At 40.5% G+C, this 21,236-nt stretch overlaps 2 protein-coding genes and 1 pseudogene across 6 annotated transcripts; all 3 read right to left on the bottom strand.

Annotated features, from left to right (window-relative positions):
• Positions 1-665: 665 nt before the first annotated feature.
• LOC103986786 (transcription factor MYB117) lies at positions 666-9,828 on the bottom strand. 5 transcript variants are annotated; one of them, XM_065157053.1, is made up of 6 exons: positions 7,914-9,828; positions 4,147-4,983; positions 3,732-3,941; positions 2,115-3,659; positions 1,656-2,015; positions 666-1,230 (listed from the first exon to the last, which is right to left on the bottom strand). In XM_065157053.1, exons 4-6 carry the CDS (start codon positions 2,485-2,487, stop codon positions 1,016-1,018), a joined length of 948 nt encoding a protein of 315 aa, XP_065013125.1. In that variant the 5' UTR covers positions 2,488-3,659; positions 3,732-3,941; positions 4,147-4,983; positions 7,914-9,828; the 3' UTR covers positions 666-1,015. The 5 variants fall into 5 exon arrangements, with proteins under 5 accessions (XP_065013125.1, XP_065013124.1, XP_065013127.1 ...); XM_065157052.1 differs by lacking the exon at positions 7,914-9,828 and having other exon boundaries at positions 4,147-4,434; positions 4,772-7,890; XM_065157055.1 differs by lacking the exon at positions 4,147-4,983.
• A 137-nt stretch (positions 9,829-9,965) lies between these two features.
• Positions 9,966-12,640, bottom strand: LOC135641581 (transcription termination factor MTEF1, chloroplastic-like; annotated as a pseudogene).
• An 82-nt stretch (positions 12,641-12,722) lies between these two features.
• On the bottom strand, positions 12,723-16,616 carry LOC103986785 (uncharacterized). The gene is made up of 6 exons (XM_009404878.3): positions 16,252-16,616; positions 16,085-16,180; positions 14,982-15,200; positions 13,927-14,023; positions 13,303-13,365; positions 12,723-13,187 (listed from the first exon to the last, which is right to left on the bottom strand). Exons 1-6 carry the CDS (start codon positions 16,612-16,614, stop codon positions 12,994-12,996), a joined length of 1,032 nt encoding a protein of 343 aa, XP_009403153.3. The 5' UTR covers positions 16,615-16,616; the 3' UTR covers positions 12,723-12,993.
• Between the last annotated feature and the right edge of the window lie 4,620 nt (positions 16,617-21,236).

The following is a 21,236-nucleotide window of genomic DNA, read 5'->3' as shown; positions in this document are numbered from 1 at the left end:
ATTGATATCTTTAAAAAATTATAGTGAGCCTCAAACCTTTTTGATAATTAGGTTTGATATATCACAATTATAGTATGTGTAAAAAAAAGTCAATCATATGGAGTTTTGAATCCTTAATATTTTATAAGTGGGTTTATACAAATTTGGTATGGTAGCACACGATGGGTATATGTATATTGTATTTTGTTGATTGTATTTTGATTTATTATTCGATTTTTGTTTATACAATAATTAACCTTATGTGGTCGAGTCAACTTCCTACCTTGTACAATAATCGCTTGTCAAGTCAACTTCCTACCTTGTATAATTAATCTTATGAGGTCGAGTCAATATTCTTGTCACTGTCGTTGTTAGCCTCATAAAGTCAAGTCTCATAAATCAATATCCTTGTCAGTATCATTGTTAGCCCCGAAAGATCAAGCCTTATATGATGTATCACATGAGTAGAAATAAAGTGTTGAGACTCGACGAAGATAAATGCCTCTCCATGAATAATATCCTTGCTTGCACACAGAATTTTTCGATCACTAATTCCAGTCCTTTCTCTTAATTTGCAGGCACCAGCATATCGTTTTCAACTATCATCAATAATTTGTTCCTAATGCAATTATATTGATACTGTGTTAAAAGATACTGTAATAAGCATTTCAATGTCCAAATTTGTATGTGCAAATATTTTGTGGATTATGAACTCTCTCCCATTTTCTTGGAGAAAAATGTTAAATTGAGTCTCCAACCAGAATAAACACAAGTTTAGCCAATTAGTAGACTTGACTGGAACTAATTTTACCTACTAAAATACAAATATTCTACCCTGGCTTTGGATGTTTAAATCACATAAACTGAGAGGTTAAATGGCCAAGCAAAATTTGTCCCCTTAACTCAAACAACAATGGTATCTTCTTCTCTGTGCTGGCATCTTGGTCTCTCTATTCTCTTGGCACCCAGCTTTTCTAACTAGTCCTTTTGCATTGTTCTTCTGCCTGCCTTTGTTTTGATCCTTTCACCTCACAACTCATGTGGCTCCTACTCCAAGGAAATCTATGAAAGTTGGTGAGGCTGCAGCATCAAGGTGGCTGCTCTCTGAGTTCTCTTCAAATGGTGTCTCATTGGCAGAAACATGGGATAAGTGGGTTGATTGTTGCATTGACAAGCTGAGGGGAGAATGCTGTCCAAACACCATGAAGGGCTCAGCACTTTGCATATCACCCTTCTCATCAGCCTTGTTAGCTGCAGTCAATTCACAACAAACATGGTACAAAACAACAGTCACAGACACAAACTAATATAATATGTATAAACAATGATTTTTCAGCTTTATTTAATTTTTCTTTTCCCATCATCAGCACATCAAGAATAAATCAGTTTTGTGTAGCTACAGTTATGTCTCATTTCAAGAAGATGTTTATTAGAGTTGATCCATGGAGGATCAGAAGGACAGAAACTTGTTGAGACAAGGTTAAGAGGAAATGAATAGATATGTTTTCGAGTGCAGTACTGAAATGAGACAACCCCTAATATTTAATTGTATCAGATTTAGAGTAGAAAATGATGCCTACAGAACTGGAAACTAGCACATGCAGCAGGAAATAGCAGTGATGATAGGAGGGGTGGAGCAGACGAAGTGGAAGACGAGGTGAGGAGAGCGTACGTACCAGAGAAGGAATCAAGAGGAGTAAGAGAAGGGAAGGAAGGCGAAGAATGACTGCTGCTAAAGCCACGGGCGGCTGTTGCGCCTGCCGCAGCAACTTCCTCAAATCTCCGGTGGACAGCTTGGCTTAGCTTTCTCCTCCGACAGGCGAAGGATTGCTCCCTATACTTCCTCGCCATGATGACATGCCAGTGGTTCTTCACCGCATTGTCGGTTCTACCAGGGAAAAGCCTCGCGATCATGGCCCATTTGTTACCATACAATCTGTGAGCGGTCATCAGCTTCTCCTCTTCCTCTTCGGTGAAAGGCCTTCTGTTGATCCTCGGATCCAACTGGTTGAACCATCTCAATCTGCAACTCTTACCTTCAAACCCAGACACGAGGGAGTAGAGTAGAGCTTCATGTCAAAACAAGCTCCTACAGTTAGCAGAAGAGAGAGAAGGAGATTCGCTCAGCTCTCTACCTGATCTGCCCTCCAGCTTTTCTGCTATGAGGTTCCAGTTCTGGGGACCGTAGAGTTCCACCAGTTCTTTGAGCTTGGAGTCCTCAGCTGGCCTCCAATGGCCTCTGGCACAGGACTTCGACTGTCCACTTTCGGCAGCGCCGCTCCCAACAGTCGTGTTCTCTCCAAGTAAATACTTATCATGACTGACCTCGCTGTTCTGCTGAGCGTTTTCCTGCAAGCTGAGGCAACTCTCCATGAAAGGTAAGGTACAACAGCCGCAGTGATGTCTCTCCACTGAAGAGGCTGTGTTGAAGGAGAGAGAGTCTGTTTGAGAAGGAACTCCTTTTGCTGAGGAAGAAGGAGAAGAGTCCGCATAATATCTACTGGCCATGCCTTCACCTCCGGCAGAAAGTTGCAGGGTCACTCCGACAACAAGGGAAATGGGGGAAATAAAGCGTAGGTCATGAAGAGAGACAGAGGTGGTGGCAGCGGGTGGGGGGAACAGAAGAACTAGAAACAGAAACCCAATCAGCTTCTCCCCACCATTCACCAGCTTGACAGGCCCATTTGTCACGCTTTCACTGCTTCAACATCCTCCCCAGAAGAACCAGGCTCAGGTCCACACGTGTGGGTGTCTTCTCATCTCTCTCTCTCTCTCTTTCTCTCCCCTGTACCTTCTCAGTCTAATTTAATGAATGGCTGCTACCTTCCAACCTTGACCAGTGTAGAGCTCAACATCACTGAATTTTCTGAGGGAAACATCTCTGATAGATATCACATCTCTCTCTCTCTCTCTCTTCATCAACCAGTGCCACTTAGAAATTAAGAATCCAGCGGAAACATTGCTTGCTACTCTCGCCACTGAGGCTTCTTTCACGACCAAACCCTTCCATCTTCCTGAGCTATCCGGTGAAGCAGTTCGTTTAACTCACAAACAGCAAGTGGTTCTTCCCGAGGGCGGCCATTGTCTGTTCCAATTTTTGGGTGAGAGACAAAGAGAACCAACTGAGACTTGACAAACATGGTGCAGGTGAGTGGAAAGCTTCAGGTCTCTCATCGACACCCAGTTCTGCATGGTGCCAAGAAGACAACATCCAAAAGAGAACACACAAGGGCCTACAGGTTTCCACAACAAGGATGTACCCGCCTGCACTCACATGACCTGTGGCACCACCGCTCACTTTCTTCCCCACCTCAGAAGAAAGGTCAATCCATTTCAAGGGTTTTAGCTTCTTTTCTCCGACACCACATCTCAATCTGTAGGATTAAGTGACACAGCTGGAGTTTGGTTTATTGAATGGAGCAGCGGCAGGAATGTACTCTCTCAGACTGAACAGCAGTGAAGTGAACCAATGTGCTTCGCGGTCAACGATACAGTGGCCAGAAGATGCAGAGTTATGGAGAACAGCTTCGAGTTAAACAAACCTCCCACCCAAAAGTTCTCTCTCTAAAGTACCAGTCAACAAATTTCATCTGTCTTCTTTAACATCACTGTTCTTACTAAGCATGCTCACTTCTGACGCAGTGAGGTTCCTCCGGTGAATGTATCCACCTGCATAGCAACTGAAAGATTGCAGGGTTCAGCTGGAATTGTCGAGTGATTAATCAACTAAACATGGGGGTGAAATAACAAACCCTAGAAGGATAAAAAAGCAGCTGGAACTGAAAGAGAGAAGAAACTTATTGGTATGTTTTTGCTTCTCTTTTCACTAAAAGATCAGAAGAACAAGCATTGGATGTTGTTCCACTCAGCATCTGAATTGCTTCATATATACTCCATGCACGATTAATCATCTCATAGGTATCTTCCCCTCCAATTGAAGCAACCAAGTGAGATGTCTCACCCTAAAATACAAAAAAAAAACACAAATGCTTGTTCTTGTTAGGTTGTCAAACAAAGAATTGATCAGCTGTAGCTGTAATATCAATGCTGTGCGCAGATCAGCGCGTAATGTCAAATAACAATAAAAAATTATCAACAACAACAATTAGTGTATCTTAAAAAAAAAAAACAGGGCATATATTTAGAACAGATAGAATGTTCAACAACCTAACAAAAAATTTGCACCACAACCACTGAAGACAAGAATGCATCATTCTGCCTCCTGTGAAACCACATAAGAAAGGGCTTTAGAAAAGCTGTGTGCCTGAGGTAATACCATTGAATGCACAATTAACGGATAGGCCCCATTTGAATGTCTGAAGAAGATGAGGTCACATGGCTTTGTCCACACTCAACACAGGAAGTGTTTGAAGAGTGTAGGATGTCTACAATTAACTCCACACTCTGGGAACAAAAAGGAGAATATAGAGATAGAATGTGCTTCCCTCCCTGCAACTGGATCGAGAACAGATACCAAATGAAAATTAAGTATTCGAGTCAGTTTTCCCAATGATTCGGACACCCAAAATAGTTTGTCATATTTCTAAACAGACAATGTAATTCATCAGTACCTTTTTTGTGTGTCTTTCCTAGCATTTCATATTTTGTAGTTTTGCAAATTTATGTACTACAATAGTACAAGGATACTAATACTCGGAATTGTAATTAATCAAAAAGCGATCTGAACTGCTAATCTAGGCATGTTCATGATACAGATACATGGACCAAGGCAAGCAGATTGCGATTGCACTGTGACTGTCATCCAACTCTGTGACAGAACTATCCAACTTACAGTGAAGATGTTGATGCATCATTCCTTAGAACTTTGCTGGTGCCCACTCTATGATGTATTAATTGCTGCACATAATAATTTGAAAGGGAAGTTCCCTTCTTGAAGCAAGTTTAGTTGGGTGGTACTAAGCTCGAATCAGAGAAGGATTTGTTGATGGGATAAGTCGACAAGGGAGGCTTCCTGTTCTTGTCAGCTGCACAGTATCGAGGTACCTGAAAAGAAGTCCATAAGTAGGGAATAGAAGTTGTTGAAATGTAAGGGAGGGATTCATAAATAGTACTAATTTGTTATGATGTAGTAGAAGATGTAGGGAAAAGGACTGAAAAGTTAGGGCTCTCATCAGGCATCACCACTGCTTCTCTTTTAGATAAATGAGAAGAGCTTTCTTTTGTTCCCAACTTTTCTTAACATCCAAAGTAAGGAGAGGTAGGAGATCTTGTAACAGTGAGCCTTTTTTTTTTTTTTTCCTTTTACTGTTCAAAATCTTCACTTCGGATAAATCAGTAAGTGTTTAATGCAGAAACCATCTCAAGGAATTGAATCCTATGACCTCATATACTGTCTGCTCTCTGGCTTCCAACCTCTTGGACAAATCAGTGCCAAAGGCCTGCATTCTGACTTGGATGATGACCAATACTTATTTGCAGAAAGCACTAGGATGAGTACCATTTCATCAACTGCAATGGGAATTGGTTTCATTGAGAACATTGACATGATGAATGAACATGCACATACAAACAGATACATCTTCTGGTGGTGTCTGTGAACTTGAAGTGAAAGGACCAGGGTAGTTACAGTTCATTCATAGCACATAAGAGCAGGTAGGTCGATATTGATGCTGAGTTTCCCAAGAGGAACAAAGAACCAATAAGGAAGACATGGTAAAACTACCCTTGAACCAGATGAGGGTGGAAGGATAGATTGGCAAAAAAATCCAAACATCTTTTTCCTTGAGCAGGAGAAATATTTAGAAGATATAGAACTTCTGATACACAAAAAAAGAAAAAGGCAATGCAATAATAGTAAATACACAGCAAGAGAAGAGATATGGTCCTACCATGTACAGAAGGGGCCTGCATCATAAGATTTCTCTGTCTGCCTCTCTTTGATTGGTTCACCATCAAAGCAGTTGATGGCTCGCCCCAGAACCAAAAGATTGCCTTCCTAAACACTAGGACAAGTAGGAAATTTGTAACCCCTCTCCCCAAGAGGAGAAGTGAAGCAATTGCAAGTCATTATTTTTAATTAGCATTAAGTTCATCTTGTTTAGGCAATTTCCTTTAGGTCATGTGCAGGTTCCACTTACCAAACTTTGTGACACCAAAGAAGAAATGTCACACCAACCCAATTGCCTCAGCATTCAAAACCTTGATATGAACTAGGCAGATGTCTCACAGATCTGTCTTCATGATAAACCATGGACCACTACTGTGAATTGCCACTAGTTGGAAAGCCTCCATACTCAATATGTGAACACCACTTCTTTAGCATATCTACTTGCATTTCACAGAGAGCAGGAGGCCAAGAAAGAACATCATTTAAGACAGTTGCCCCCGGAAGGGAACGAGAACAAATGGTCTCACCTCTGAGACAATTATACTAATGGCTCAGAAAGTAAGCATATGCCATCCCCAGAGATGTTGTCAATGCTCCCTTCTCATCTGCACTTTTCCTGGTCTGCCTTCTTACACAGGTACCCTAACATCAAATCTCACCGTATTCATTGACACAGAAATGCTCCTTCCCCCACACCCTTCAGAAAGGCAACAAGGTGCTGAAGGAAGCCTATGCATGTGGACAACATTTATGAACAATATGAGACAACAACATGGCTGTCCAAGTGACAAAAGTTCTTTGATATTGTTATCAATTACAACCTATCATGCCCTATATAAGACCTGGTGACACAGGAAGGATGCAACAAACCAAAGACCTCTCGAGGAGCAAGTATGTCTTCCTGGCATTCAAACAGGTTCATGACAAGGGCCAGTAAGAATCTAAACTATGGTGTTTGGATCACTGAAGAGTAATCAATGCCCCTTTTATTATACTGATTTTTCATTCTGATAACTGGTACGTAGGTTGTCCAAATCCTCAGGAAAGTTTCAGAGGATGGATTGGTTGCAGATACAACTTAAGGAGGGGTCTGACCGCTGGTCCAATCAGTCCTACTCAGCAGGACAAACACTGCGGGCATTTCCAAGGAAGCCAGCAGAAGAGCAGACCTTTTCCTGACAATGGTGAAGTGTTTTAAGGGGTGCAATGGAGGTGGGAGTGACAAGTGGTGAAGTGTGTCAGAAATCATGGGGACAACAACCCCATGTTTCCAAGAACTCTAATCCACACATCCTCCAACTTACAGCAGCTACCCACTCTCCAACTGCATTATACTGCACTCTTCTTTGAGTATAGCATATAAGACCATGCAATTATCTGAAATTATTAGTCTATCCATGGGTAAAAACCCCAGGATGGACTGATTTGTATATTATTAATGTTCCAGAATCACCGATCCACAACAATCATCAATCTCTATGGTCAATTCTACCCCAAAACCTGGATGAACACTCAATAGTACATTGGCAAGCAGAAGGCACAAGTGCAATGCTTTAAATGGTGACTTACCTTTATGCATGTATCTAACTAAAGATGCTTGGATAATGAGGTATTCAACCTTCAACGAAATCTAAGCCTACACCCTAACAAGATGGAACTACTAAACATGTTTCATAGTGATTATTGACTCCTACACCCTGAACCAGTCTCCAACAGTAATTTCACTGTTGGGCAAAGAAAATTCAACTTGTTAGTAATACATACAATTTATGCATCTCCTTCATGTTTCCATTTGTTACAGTCTTTAATGATCTAGAGCATATAAAAATAAAAGAGCTGTCAGATTTCCAACGTTTACAAATAGCTAAAGTGAAAAAAAAAAAACACAATAGCAGCTATATCTTCAAAGCAACCACTGAGCAGTATGCTAAAGTGTTAGCAACGAAATCCAAGTTATAATTTCAAGTTTGCTTCAGAACAAACTGACAGTAATTTATCAATCAATGTGAAAAAAATGTTGAATTGCCCATAAAATCTGTGGGGAACAGAGAAGCATAAGCTGATACGTGAATCCTTTAGAAATTACCTGAGAAAGAGTGACAATTTATCTTCAGTATCCTTTCTTCCTTGCCCTACAAATCTTTGTGAGATTCGATGAAAATATGGGTAGAAAGAATGAAGCAACGAGTTCTGACGGGTTGACATGGAATTATTTCCAACAAAGCTATAACAGAACCATGTGGATTTCTCTGTATAATTTGTCTGAATCCAAGAAATTGAGCAAACAAATCATTTTATGTCAAGAACCAAAATTAGAGGACCATTTGGATCTGTTTTCATGCCTGTAGCACAATCCAAGAATGCAATATATAACAAATAATAGCACAGTGCAAGTTAACCAAACAGGATAGTCTGAACAGAGGCATAAGAAAGTTCTAAGTATGAAGATCAACTGGAACTTGCACTAGTCTACAAATATGCAAAATGACATCCATCAACAGCTTGCACAGTCCTCTTCGAGCACAATCATTTACATGTGGCCTCTTGTTGAACCTTCGAGGTATTGATTATATGATCATGAGTCCAGGACATGTAATGCAGTTGAATAACCAGGTAACATGAGGTATGGTCTCTTCTTTATGTCTTCTTAGGCTCTAAATTTCAGATGACCGGACTAATAAATAACTCAGTACTTTTCAGTAACATCTATCCTCTGAAAAGAATATACCAATTTTCATACACCAGGAAATTCATTACTTAGGATCAAGTTTGAGGGGCAGGAGTTGCATACTGTCGAGGTTCTAAAGTTCTGTCATTGTAGGTGTAACAATTAACCCATCAAGACCATTACTTATCATAATGGTTGTAGTAGGCTGTTCTCAACACTTCCCCCACAACTTCCATGATTTTTTATTTTTAATATTCACCGTTATAGTAGGCCATTATATTGGATTATAATGCAGGAGAATGACAACCAAGAGTCACCAGTCCTCTCAGAAAATAGTCACTGTCCATTGAATGATTAGTAGAGCAATAGAAAATAAGAGCTATTGAATCAACACACATATTTCTAGCCATAAAATTCAGAGTCTTTATTTAACAGTGATAAAAATCATTAACAACTGCTATAACCCAGATAGGATGGTCACTACAACATACAGCAACAGGTTATAAGGGATTGTTATAACCCTCCAAATTTTGTGCATGGCCACTATAAGGGAACAATTACCTTTATATTACACATTATTCAATTCATTTTCCTCAGGTAGGTAGTGTTGGTATGAAGATTTCACCGTTATCGGTATATTAATCAAATATCACTAGTATAAGTAGGAACCAAAAACTTCTACGGTTTTCAGAGTGAAAAATCTCTGCAATTGTATCACACAAGTTGTTAATGTAAACATATATACTCAGTTTTATAGAGTTCTCTGTGTAAATGCTTTGTGAAGACCAACAACACATATCTTAATGAAGTAGACTCCAGCTGAAGTCTAAAGATCTTCTGAGGCTGGTGTTCCTAATAAGCAGCCACATGGCCCTCAACCAGCATTTCCATGGCAGATATCTCCAACAAAATGTCCCCTAAAGGTCTATGAAGGATCTTGATTTTATCCTTCCAATCACACATGTTGTTTTTGAGGACTTTACTCTTCAAAAGGTGTAAATGAACTTACTTTCATTTTAGTTCAATCAATTGAAAGTTGAGGCACACACTTGATCACAAATAGACTTGCATTGAGAGAAACTTGGTTAATAGTAGGAATAAATACCTTGCTAGTTAGTTGCATTTCCCATTCTGTGGAATTGCAGAATTGAGTGAGTAGAAAGGAATGCGCCTATTTAAAGTCCACAATAGTTATTACTTAATCACGATCCTAAGAACATAAGATGATTGGACTATTTATTTATCATTATTGGAATCATTAACAAGAAAAGCCCAGTAATAGTTAATCTATAATAACATAAGTTTCAAGTTTAATAAAATAGGCTGCTAAACAAGGCAGCATATAGCTCAAGTTAATCCATGAAATCCTATGCCTAAAAAAAAAATAAATGGCTAGTTAAGTAGATCGTATTTTACTATTAGCTTCTAAACACGTTCAAAGTCAACAAATTGAGTGTGTGAAAAGTACATAAATGTGGGATGTCAAAGATGGGAAATCACATTTTAATTAAAAGAGAAAAAAATAAGCAATAACTCAAAGAACATAACCACATGTGGCACTCATATGAAAGACAAAAGCCAGGATTCCTACGAGAAGTGAAAAGATCAAAAAATAAGGAGAATCGAACATGTGCTTAAGTTCATATGGCTTCAAGCATCTTTTCTTGTTTTGTTGTCAAAGTAGGATAAACTAGCTGTGCAGATCTTCAATCCAAAAACTGTAAACATAACCCTTAACAGACCCGAGAGTAATCATACGTTTACATGCAAGAATTTACACGCAGCACAATGTAAGATCAATCAACTCGAGGAAACCTCACAATTAAAAAAATGTTAATATTTATACATATGATTCACATGGGAGGCACCTTAAAAGTCTACAATAATTTTGTACAGAATGTATGCTCAATCTTCCAGTTCTTCCTTATCAGTGCTGATCAGTTTCAGTCTAATTTTTATTAACAGTAGTAGCATAACCATACAACAAAAAGTAAATAAATAAACACAACAAAATTCTATAAAATAAGACATGAGAATGTCACAGGAGATACTCATGAAGCTGGCAACACTAATTTTCCATTGTAAGTCAGAGATCTTTTTCTATATATGTAAACTAATTGCAGTTGAAGTTTTAGAAGATCTAAGTCAAGCATATGTGCATACAAGGCTAGTTACATATTATCCCCTTGGTTAGTTACCTTTAGCATTATGATCCCTACACTTTAAAAAGTTACATTTGTATCCCTATAATTATGAAAGTGAAACATCTATATCCATTTATTTTAACGTCATCGGTTTTGCCAACAAAAACACGAAAATAAAGGGCAAAAGCATAATTTTAATATTCTAGTCGGTAGTGGCCGACGACGACGACAACGCCACTAGGGCCACGGATGGCTACTGTGAATGAGGAAGGCGACGACGAGAGATGAGGGTCGCTTTGCATTCACGTCGACACCGACGCAGTTGCCGAGCAACCCTTTCGCCTCTCTGCATCTGCATCGATAGCCCTTTCGTCGCTCGAGAACTGCGTCGGCGCCGTCACAGTTGTTAAGCGACGCCGCTCTGCATCTACGTCAACATTGACGTAGATAGTGGTGGCCGCCTTGCTACTGACCCGTTGGGCAAATTACTTGACCCGAAGCTAGGGTTACTGGAGCTCCTACCGCTCCCCCCGCTAGCGTATTAGTTTCGGCATGAGCATAAAAAAGGGGAGATAGAGGGCTCGTCGAAGGAGGAGTTTTATTCGCTATAGTTGTCGTTGACCGGAAGGGAATCTCTGAAAGGAAGTGAGCGGTTGCCGAGCTCCCAACGAACATATACAACGATGATAGAAAAATATGGGTCTTGAAATTCGACGCTGATTATGCCGTCAAACTCGTTGTCGACGTAGTTGCCAAACAACTTTCACCTCTCGTCATCGCTCTCCTCATCCACAATAACCATCTGCGACCCTCAATAGCACCGTCGTCCGCTACTACCGACATCGTCCATCATCACCAACTGAAACATTAAAATCATTTTTTTACCTTTTATTTTCATGTTTCTGTTGATAAAACCGATGATATCAAGGTAAATAAATCTAGATGTTTCACTTTCGTAATTATAGAGATGTCAATATAATTTTTTAAAGTATATGGAGCGAGATCCTAAAGGTAAGGGTAAAATGTAATTAACCCGTGCATACACCATATCATCTCTTTCATCAAAAGAATAAAAAGGACCGTAAAGTGACTCACATGATGATGTCCTACAAGCGATGACCTTGAACATCGCAGGGAGAGGCATCCAGAGCCGCTTCTCTGCCAGCAAGCGATGCCGGGCCATGATCTTGCCCTACTGCGGGAAATCCTTGAGTTCGGCGAGATCCCTGCCCATGTCGTGGATCAGGGACTCGACCTTGGGCCTGAAATTATTCTCGATGCTGAAGGTGAGCAAACCGGGCGAGCGGAGCACCATGCTACGGGTCTCCTCGTGGGAGAAGCCAAGGCCGCGGAGGTAGTCGAGCTTGGGGAGGAGGGCGTCCTCCACGCTGGAGACGAGGAGGAGAGTGGTGCGGCGGCGGCGGCGGCGGCGGAGGAAGTGGAGGGCCGGGCGTAGCTCTTCCGATACGCTGGAGACGAGAAGGCGGGGGCAGAGGCCAACGGCCTTGCGGAGGTCGGGCAAGGGAATGGCGACGGGGGCGATGAGGAAGCGGAAGACGGGGAGGGGGTGGGCGCCGGGGTCGCAGGTGAGCAGGGAGGCGTCCATGGTGAAGACGCGGGCGACGTCGGGGGTACGAGGCCAAAGGAGTGGAGAGAGTCGGCCGAGGCGCGTAGCGCGGAAGGGGGGGGCGAGCGGAGGGAAGGGTTGAGGGCGATGGCGCTGGCTCTGGCGCGGGAGGAATCAACGCCGAGGTCGTTCTCGATGTAGAGAAGCTTCTCGCGGAATCGAAGGCCGGCGACATCGGAAGAGGCCGGGGAGACGAGAAGGGCAGGCGGGAGAGGACGAAGAGGAGCGAACCCGGTTGTGCGTATGACGGAGTCGGGATTGTGGGTATAAGGTTGCAGATAAGTAGCTTGGGAGGAGGAGGAGGAAGAGCGGAGCGTTATATCCTTCGTAAAGGCGGGCGGCGGGAGGAGAGCGTCACCGCCTCCCATCTTCATCTTTCGCCATCGCCTTTATATACACCCGTGTGGAAATCCACAGTATACATACAGTATGTCTTTGATTTAGAAGAGATTATACTCATAGTTAACTGGGCTTCTACTAAAAATATTGTTCCGTCCACTGAACAACCCACGACAGCATACAACCTTTCCACAACCCATCACCCGACGCGTCTCACCTTGTAACCCACTTGGAAGTCCTCCCCGAACCAGAAAGCGACACCTACCCCGTCATACAGCTTCATCAACCTTCCGGTCCGCGGTAGGATCCAAAAGGTCACATAGTAATCGGAGGCCATTCCACAGCATGAATGGGGGTCAAATCCATGACATCAAGTACTACAAGAACACTATTTATAAGCAATTCCGTAGACATGAGGGCTAAAGAGAGGAACCGTCCGCAGGAACGCAGCTTGAAGGCTGACTCTGGAGAAGCCAGCTTCAGAAATCTGCTTCCCTGTTTCCCTTGTGAGATGACACCCATCGGAAACAAACTGCTGCAGAGGATCAACAAGTCCTTGCATGAACCGAAGCAGCGAACCATCTGCACAAGCAGTACAATTATCACCCCAAAAAAAATAAACAGATCTTGTTTTCTTTTCTCTTCATGTCGAGTTCCGAAACGCAATAGAAGGAAAATTATCTGAAGAATAAAGTACCTCGTGCTGCAACATGTTCGATGAAGACGTAGAGACCGCCAGGCTTCAATACTCTTTTTACTTCTGTATGAAATCGTTTTAGATCATTATGGCACAAAAAAAACACGAAAGGCAGACGATACGAATGAGGTTATAAACATTTTTGTAGTTTCAGGAGCAAAATTCAGCAAAGTGGGCGCAGTCACCAATTTCTATCGAACCAAAGTGTTTATCGTATTGCTAAGAACTCGATAAGGTTTCCGTATGTCTATTAGGTTGGCCAAACTAGATTAACTACCTACTGCAAAAGAAACTATATTTATGAATCAACCAAATGATGAGCTTGGTCATATCATCATGAAGCTGGGTCCGTGACCCATGTAGTCTGTCATCAGGTTAATTTTTTGCTATCATCACAATTACTTGAACTGGGAAGTTTTTCAAGCCACTAATATCCAGGTATTCATGCAACCTTAGACACACAGGTGAAGGGTCTAATTCCATGATCAGAATGCATGAAGCATGGATTGCAATTTAGACAAACTTACATTGGGCAAATGTCGATCATTTCGTGTGGATCTTTAGTGACATGCAAAAGAAGATGTAAAACATATCAGAAATAAAGGACAGGGGAATGTTTAGAACCTCTTAGTGTCATCGCGACATCGCTGACAGAACATAATACCAGAGTCCCAATCACAGCATCCATGGTATTATCCCTTACATCTAAAGCTTCTCCGACCTACAAAATAACAAAGACCTGTAGTCCGTCGAGAAACTTTAATCCTTAACCTGAAAACACATCTATGCATTTAAAAATCAAATCTTCATAAATATTTTAAGAAATCATAACAATCTATACAAGGGAATGCAAAACATGTAACTACCCTTACATTCCCAAATATTTGAGTTTGGAATATGAAATTAAGTGTAGCAAAAAGCGAATGATTTCGCATTCTAACTGTTTTAGCTGGTGACCAGACTAATACAGAGAGTGAAGATAATTACATAAATTAGTAAATTACACACATGGATATAAGTTAATAATCAATTTACTTCTCCTAAGCTAAATATTACGGCATTTCCATAACAAACTAGTATAAGGAACAGATATGCTTGATTTTGGATGTAAATTGCATTCCAAGGTTCATTTCTATGAAATTTTACATTTAATCATGCAAATAGCACACAGGCTTACGTGGCACCATGTCGAATTGTTGGCATCCAGAACTTTAGAAACTATACATAAACTCAAGAAAACAAGAAACCGATAGTTCTTACAGCTGTATCACCAAAGGAAGCAACACCAAATAGTTTCGTTCTGCTAACAGTATAATTAACTGAGATGCTGAATACCTTCAACCTATAAAAGGATCATTTAGAGCTAATGCTTTAGAACTTACAAAAGCAGTACTAGAATAGAATGCTCATCAATGAAAAGACAAAAAGATACCGTATGTACAAAACTAGGAGCGGACCGGTCATTAGTAACATTTAGCAACGGCTTTCGTGAAAGCTAAAATGCAATAACAGGATTTAAAATAAACAAAAGAGCGATTTGAAATAGTTGATTATGCCAGCTAGTATAAGCTCAGGCACCTGTTACCATATTTAGATCAACAGATACCAATAAAATATGAAGTTACTAATGTTTGGTGATAGGAAGATAATTTTTGATAAGACATAAGAGGACATCATACCCCTCTAATGAAGCTGAAATTTGTTGATTGCAGCCCAGCAGCTTCTGCTGATGCTCGCGCATATTTCTCCATCTGTTTATTAGGATCCACACCGATGACGTAGCGATCACCAGCACCAACATAATACTTGAGATTAGGACCAGTGCCAATGCCTAGTTCTAGCACTTTTTCAACTTTTCCTGTCAATTGAGGAAAGAGCTTTTCCTTGTATGTTGCAACCTTCCAAAACATGCAAGAAGGCAAATACACATTAGTTGGGGCGAAGCAAAAAACCAACAATTGAAGCATTTTCCAAAACAATATTAATAGAAAGAAAGTTCAAACAAATCTGCTTGAGTCTAGATACAGCACAATTCTTAGCTGTAGGATATTGCAAGATGATCATCCTGTGGAGATATGAAGGGGTTCTTTGACATTAGATGCTACAAAAAGTTGAGATCTTTACTTACAAGAATGTTGAGCTCAGGAAAGATAAGTATGTACATTTAGAACATATAATCAGTGATTGAGTAACACCATCGCATATTAGGGAAGTAGAGTCGTATATAATTAACAAAATCTTAATAGAAAAAAGCAAAAAAAAGGACAATCAGAAGCATACAGCCTTGTAAAAACACATTAAAGCAAACAGGAGTAGAATCGATGCACCATGATTAACTAAACATAATGAACCAAACATGTTTTATACACCAAACAAAAGGCACTTGAGAAGACAAAGAACACAATAAAGGAAGAAGATTGTTGTTGAGCTTTGCTGCTCCAACAAGTATCAAATAAGTTGACACCATATATTTCAGTTCTCTCTCTCAAATTCATACTACATCCTCGAGCAGATCTTTATGAGTTCACCTGAATCACTTCAGTTAATTTTCCAGTTAAGAACATGTGTCCCAAAACAGTTACTTTTTCCAGCATATTTTTTCTGCAAAACTCTATCATGGATATAAGCCTTGTTCTTCAGGACAAAATCCTCAATGAGATAGCTCTGCTTCAGCACACTACTGGTTTAACACATATGATTGGTTAGCTTCTTAATTTAGCAGCCCACAAACACTCTACCGCAACAAAATTTCTTGAAAGCATTCATGTGATCTACAACTGACCTCAGCTTCGTAGCTTCTCATGCTCTTCTCCATGGCTTGGGCGTAGATCTCCTCATACCAATCCGGCCTCGGAGGATGAATCCTCTCGACGGTTGCCTACAACCAAAGAGAAGAAGAAACATCTGATGATCGTGATGACAGACTAAGACGCGGGTTTAACATCTCACGGCTGGATCCGAAGAGAGGCCCGAGGCGAGGGAGGTGGAGGGAAGAACGGGCAGCAACGCCGTCGAAGCTCCCAGGAGGAGGAGGCGCCTCTTGCCGACGCAAAGGCGGCACGGGCAGAGTAGGGCTTCTGCTCCGGCGGACGGCGTGACTGAAGGAGCTCGAGATATGGCTCTCCAGGCAGGGCGTGGAGCAGGGGCGGTGTGTCGCGCGAGCCGCCGCAAGAGGCTCCTCCTCTGGGCGGCGTTTGGCGTCGGGGATTGGGTTGGACCGGTGACGAGTACAGAGAAAACATGGCCGCCGCTAACCGTCTGCATTCCTCTCTCTCTCTCTCTGCGATGAAAGGGTCGAAGAGTGGTGTCCATTGGGTCAACTTCATTCGTGTCTTAAGTCGAAACCGTCGGAGATAATTGTCGTCAAAATGAACCAGATCATGTTGTGCAATGTTGTGCCACGTGGACTAAGTGGTGTGTTCAATGCGAACACTCCGATCTACGAGTCTGGCCGCGAGCCACGCCAAATCTATTATGTTGCAATAATAGGTTGGATAATAAGAATATTGAAAGTAAACCAAAATATTCATAAAGAATAGGGAACATCATAAAAGAAAATATTAAAAAAGCTAACAAAAATCTTTTGTTCGTCTCCATCTTCTCCTATTATTCTTATTACAAATAAAAAAATATTATATATATATATATATATATATTGATTTGTATGCTATGAACTGTTTTGGTCATACAAACGTACAACACATATTTCTAGGTCATCTGCATACCTTTTCTCCAGCTTCTTCTAATCATCTCAGACGAAGTACCATTCCCTTTGATGGCATTTGGCAACCTCTATACTGTAATCCAAACTCTTTAATGACCAACCCCTGCTGTGCCCATGACTGCTACATCAGCAACGGGGGTCTTCACCATCAGATGCCATCAAGCTTCTCAACACACACACACACACTCTCTCTCTCTCTCTCCCCGTTATGTTGTCATAGTTCATCTGGTATGTCAAAGTCGATGGAGTTAGGCAGGAATGGAGTGTGACGCTTGGCTTAGCTATCATCACCTTCAAGGCATGAAGTTACAGCAGAGTACGTACCAGCAAAAAAAGAACTGTGGCATGCATGTGGTACGTGTCCGGAGCTCATTCTCCAACATACACCATGAGTGCCTGAGGAGAGAGTCTCGTGGTACGCCATGTTTGGGAGACGAAAACCTTTATGTATGTCAGGCAAGAGGTGACTAACTTTTCGTAGGTTTCGACTGCAATGCACTGTCAAATCCTACCAAACCTTCATAAAAACCTAGCTGACCTCTATCTTCCTCCATTGGTACTACTCCGAGCTAGACGACCATCTTTATAAGCTCCTCCTTCCGAAGCCCAACGCTACCCCCCCCCCATTCGTTAGCTTCTCCTATGAAAGTTCCCACAGTCCAATGGGGATCTCCCTTGCTGTTTTGAGCAATGATGCCTCGTGTTGGGGTAAGGAGCAGTAGATGCATTCCTTGACTCTTTCCTGTAGTTGGCACGCTCATCTGAGGCCCTGCATGCGAGGATGAGGTCACACTGTGCAGCCAAGGATGACTTGCCGGCAGGCTTCGGTGCATGTACGTATGAGAAAGCCGGCAAGTCGTTTTTGGCTACATGTTTACCTCTTCCTCTCATGCTGGACCAAAGATGAAGAAGAAGAAGAAGAAGAAGAAGAAGAAGAAGAAGCATGCGATGAAACAGAGACTGAAGTTGCTTTCTTCGCTGCAGGTTGCATTGCTTGCATCCTTTTCACTCTCCATTGTCTTCCACATAAATCTGTATCATGTGGCTGTTACTGTTGAAGGACCGAGGGCCATTCAAGTGGGAGATTACCAGAAGTCCTTGGAGGTACTCTGCGTTGTGAATGCCCCCATTGACTGAGCAACCAAAGGACAGATGAATTCTGCAGCGGGTGGACCTTCCTACAGTTTGAGATCCAATGGAACACTGTTGCTTCGCATTCTTCGGTGCTCTGTATTGATTGCCTGTGATTGTAACAGTGAAAGTCATGTGTTCTACTTTAAACTTCGATCATTTGCGTTGCATGCAAGCAGAAAACTGATATCAAGCTCCGTTTCTTTCTTTTTCACTCGATTGAAGGTTTGGGATTCTCCTGTTTCGAATGAACACATCAAATCTAGTGCAGTAGGATAAAGTTTGAAGTCTGAGGTATCAGAAAACAGCATAAATGTGTTCCTTTTGGCTTGTGATCGCAATCACAGCGCAGTAGAATTTAATGTCTGAGTCTATCGAATCTAAGAAGATGTAAGCATAAAATATGTGATATGCTATATGTAATATAAAAAAATTTTATGTCAGGATTGAAATCAACATTAGATCGGATTTACGATATGTAACTTTCAATGCTATATGAAGAAGAGGAGTCGCGTGGTGTCAGAGGGAGAGGAAGCCTTCCTTAACGAAGAGGCCGCGCACGAGGATGAGGAGGCTGAGGGTGATGCACTGTAAGTAGGCGCACAACGGCACCGCCACCCCAACGCACCCGATCAAGAACCCGTTCAGGTTCCGATCGTCCATCTCCTCTCTCTCTCTCTCTCACTCTCTCTCTCTCGATCTGCATAGACTATTATAATTGTAAAAAGCAAGTTGTACAATGATATAAAATATATAGTAAGCATAAAATATTGACATATAAAGTGCTACATCATAATAAAAGGACTTACTCAATATTATCATATAGATAAAATGATAAAATTAATAATTAGTGCAAAATAGTTTTGCATTTTGCAAAATACTTGTGTGAGATATAGATTGAAAGAGGACTATGACAACAATAGTTTTACATTAATAAGAATTTAAAAAGTCCTATTACATATAAACTTTGAGTTAAATCGACATCGAATCTAATATATGTTAATCCAAACCAATTTAGCATAGGCTAATTATCATTGATTTCAAGGCAGTATCAAAACTAATATCCATAAAAAAAATATATAATCAACTTAAAAGCAAAAAAGCTACACATAAATAGTAAGAGATATTAGGAAATATTATGTTAGATAGAGATAGAAAGAGTCCCATCACCCATAATCTAAGCTTAAATTTCTATGTTGAATTGGTATTATATTTTTGTTTCTAAAAGAAAATCTATTATGTCGCATAGATAATTCTTTCTTACTCGAATTTATCATTACGTCTTAGATTAGCTACATACTATCTGTTATCCGATTCATTAATTTAATTAAATTTAAAATACTAATTCAAAATATATAAACTCGAATTAATAATAATAATATCCTTATTAAACTAACTATTATATGTAAATCTAAATTTTTACCTTATACAAAACTAAATCGAGATATCAAATACAAAGTATAAAGGTCATTTGTACAGATAAGAGGAATTAAAGAGGGCTACCCCAATGTCTCATTTAGTCTTTGGCCCTTTTCAGTCCTTCAATCTGGGAGGTGACATATATGACTAGTATCAGTGTACCACTTCACTGTCCTTTGGTCCTTTTTAGAACTTCCTCTCTTCTTTTACCATGGTAGACAATCTATCTATCTTTTCACATCCCTCAGGTCAATTGATCACTTTCACTCTCTCTCTATCTCTAGAAATAAGTGGAGTGCTTGCTGTTCTTGAGCTCTTCCACTGCTCCATGGCCTTCCCTAGTCTACACAAGTCCTCAACCACACTCCAACCTCATGGACAAGAAAAGAGTGAGAATTAATGTGAAGAACAAAACTATTGTTGTTGCCTTACTTGTTAAGATTAAATTAAACATGTTCCCAACTCAATTACTCATCAAATAATGAATTTAAGCTCAATCCTATTAGACTCAAAAGTTTTGACAAGTAGTATATTGTGAATAAGAAAAATAATGAAGGATAGATAGTATTTCTCTCTACTTCAAATTTTTACTATCCATTTAATTTCTACCATCTCCAAACCTTCTCATAAAACACCATCATAGAGTTCTACAAGAGATGAGTTTAAACATAGGATTGTGATCCGTAAAAGAAAATACTTGCAAGTTTTGCACTCGAGGAATGGATCCGATGTCCCATACTTTGGTCTTAGGAAAAGATAACATGTGTTGTTTTGCCCATTAAAGAGCTGTGGGAAATGGAGTCCACAGCAATTTGGCGTGTAGTCACCCACTTACTTACTTGCAAGGCTGGGAAGAGAGAACGCCAAATAGCTCGAATCCATAAATAGATTAGACTGAGGAATGCCACATTGTCGTGGTTGGATAGATGCCAAATCCCACTCCTTGTTTTACTTGCCGGTAAATAGATTGCACTTTGGGACGTCGCATTACTGTTGTTGGTCGCATTGTTCCTTTCATGTACTCTTTCCTTTCATCACCAAAGAGATCATGTAGCATTTGCCATCTTGCTTGCTTGGTTTTAGTGAATGAAGCTTCCACCGATAATAATAATAAATTTGATATTATTTACAAGTATTTTTATTTTAACCCCTATGCTCTATATTAAATTTAATTTTATGACGTTTTGGTCGGATCGACGTGAATCGAGCAATATATCGATATGATCAACTAGGAGGAGATTGGTATAAGAGGTAGGTTTATTTACAAGTATTATTATCGTTCACTTCTTTTTTTCTATTGTCTCTTTTTATTCTTCTTTCTTTCTATTCAGATACACATCGATATATATCGTGTGTCGATATATCGACATTGGCAAATCGATCCTAATTATAGCGAAACTCTTTGCTTCACTCGTATGTTGAGTATTCAATAGAGATAGGAAGAGAAGTGAGAGATTTTAAGTGGTTGATCAGAGTATTAGATTCCTCAAATTTTCAACAAAATTATGCTTAAAATTCCTCAAATTTTATTATGTACAATCATTCTAATCAGAGAATTGGAATACTATTATTATGTCAAAGAAGGAAGCAATTTGGAGCAGACCAAGCAAAGCGGAAGATGATGACCGGATACAAGAATTGGACCCAATGGCAGATTAAT

The sequence above is a fragment of the Musa acuminata genome, chromosome BXJ3-6 (assembly GCF_036884655.1).
Source record: "Musa acuminata AAA Group cultivar baxijiao chromosome BXJ3-6, Cavendish_Baxijiao_AAA, whole genome shotgun sequence".
Lineage (NCBI taxonomy): Eukaryota > Viridiplantae > Streptophyta > Magnoliopsida > Zingiberales > Musaceae > Musa > Musa acuminata.
The sequence above is the reverse complement of the archived record's forward strand: the minus strand, read 5'-3'. Positions and strand labels throughout refer to the sequence as shown.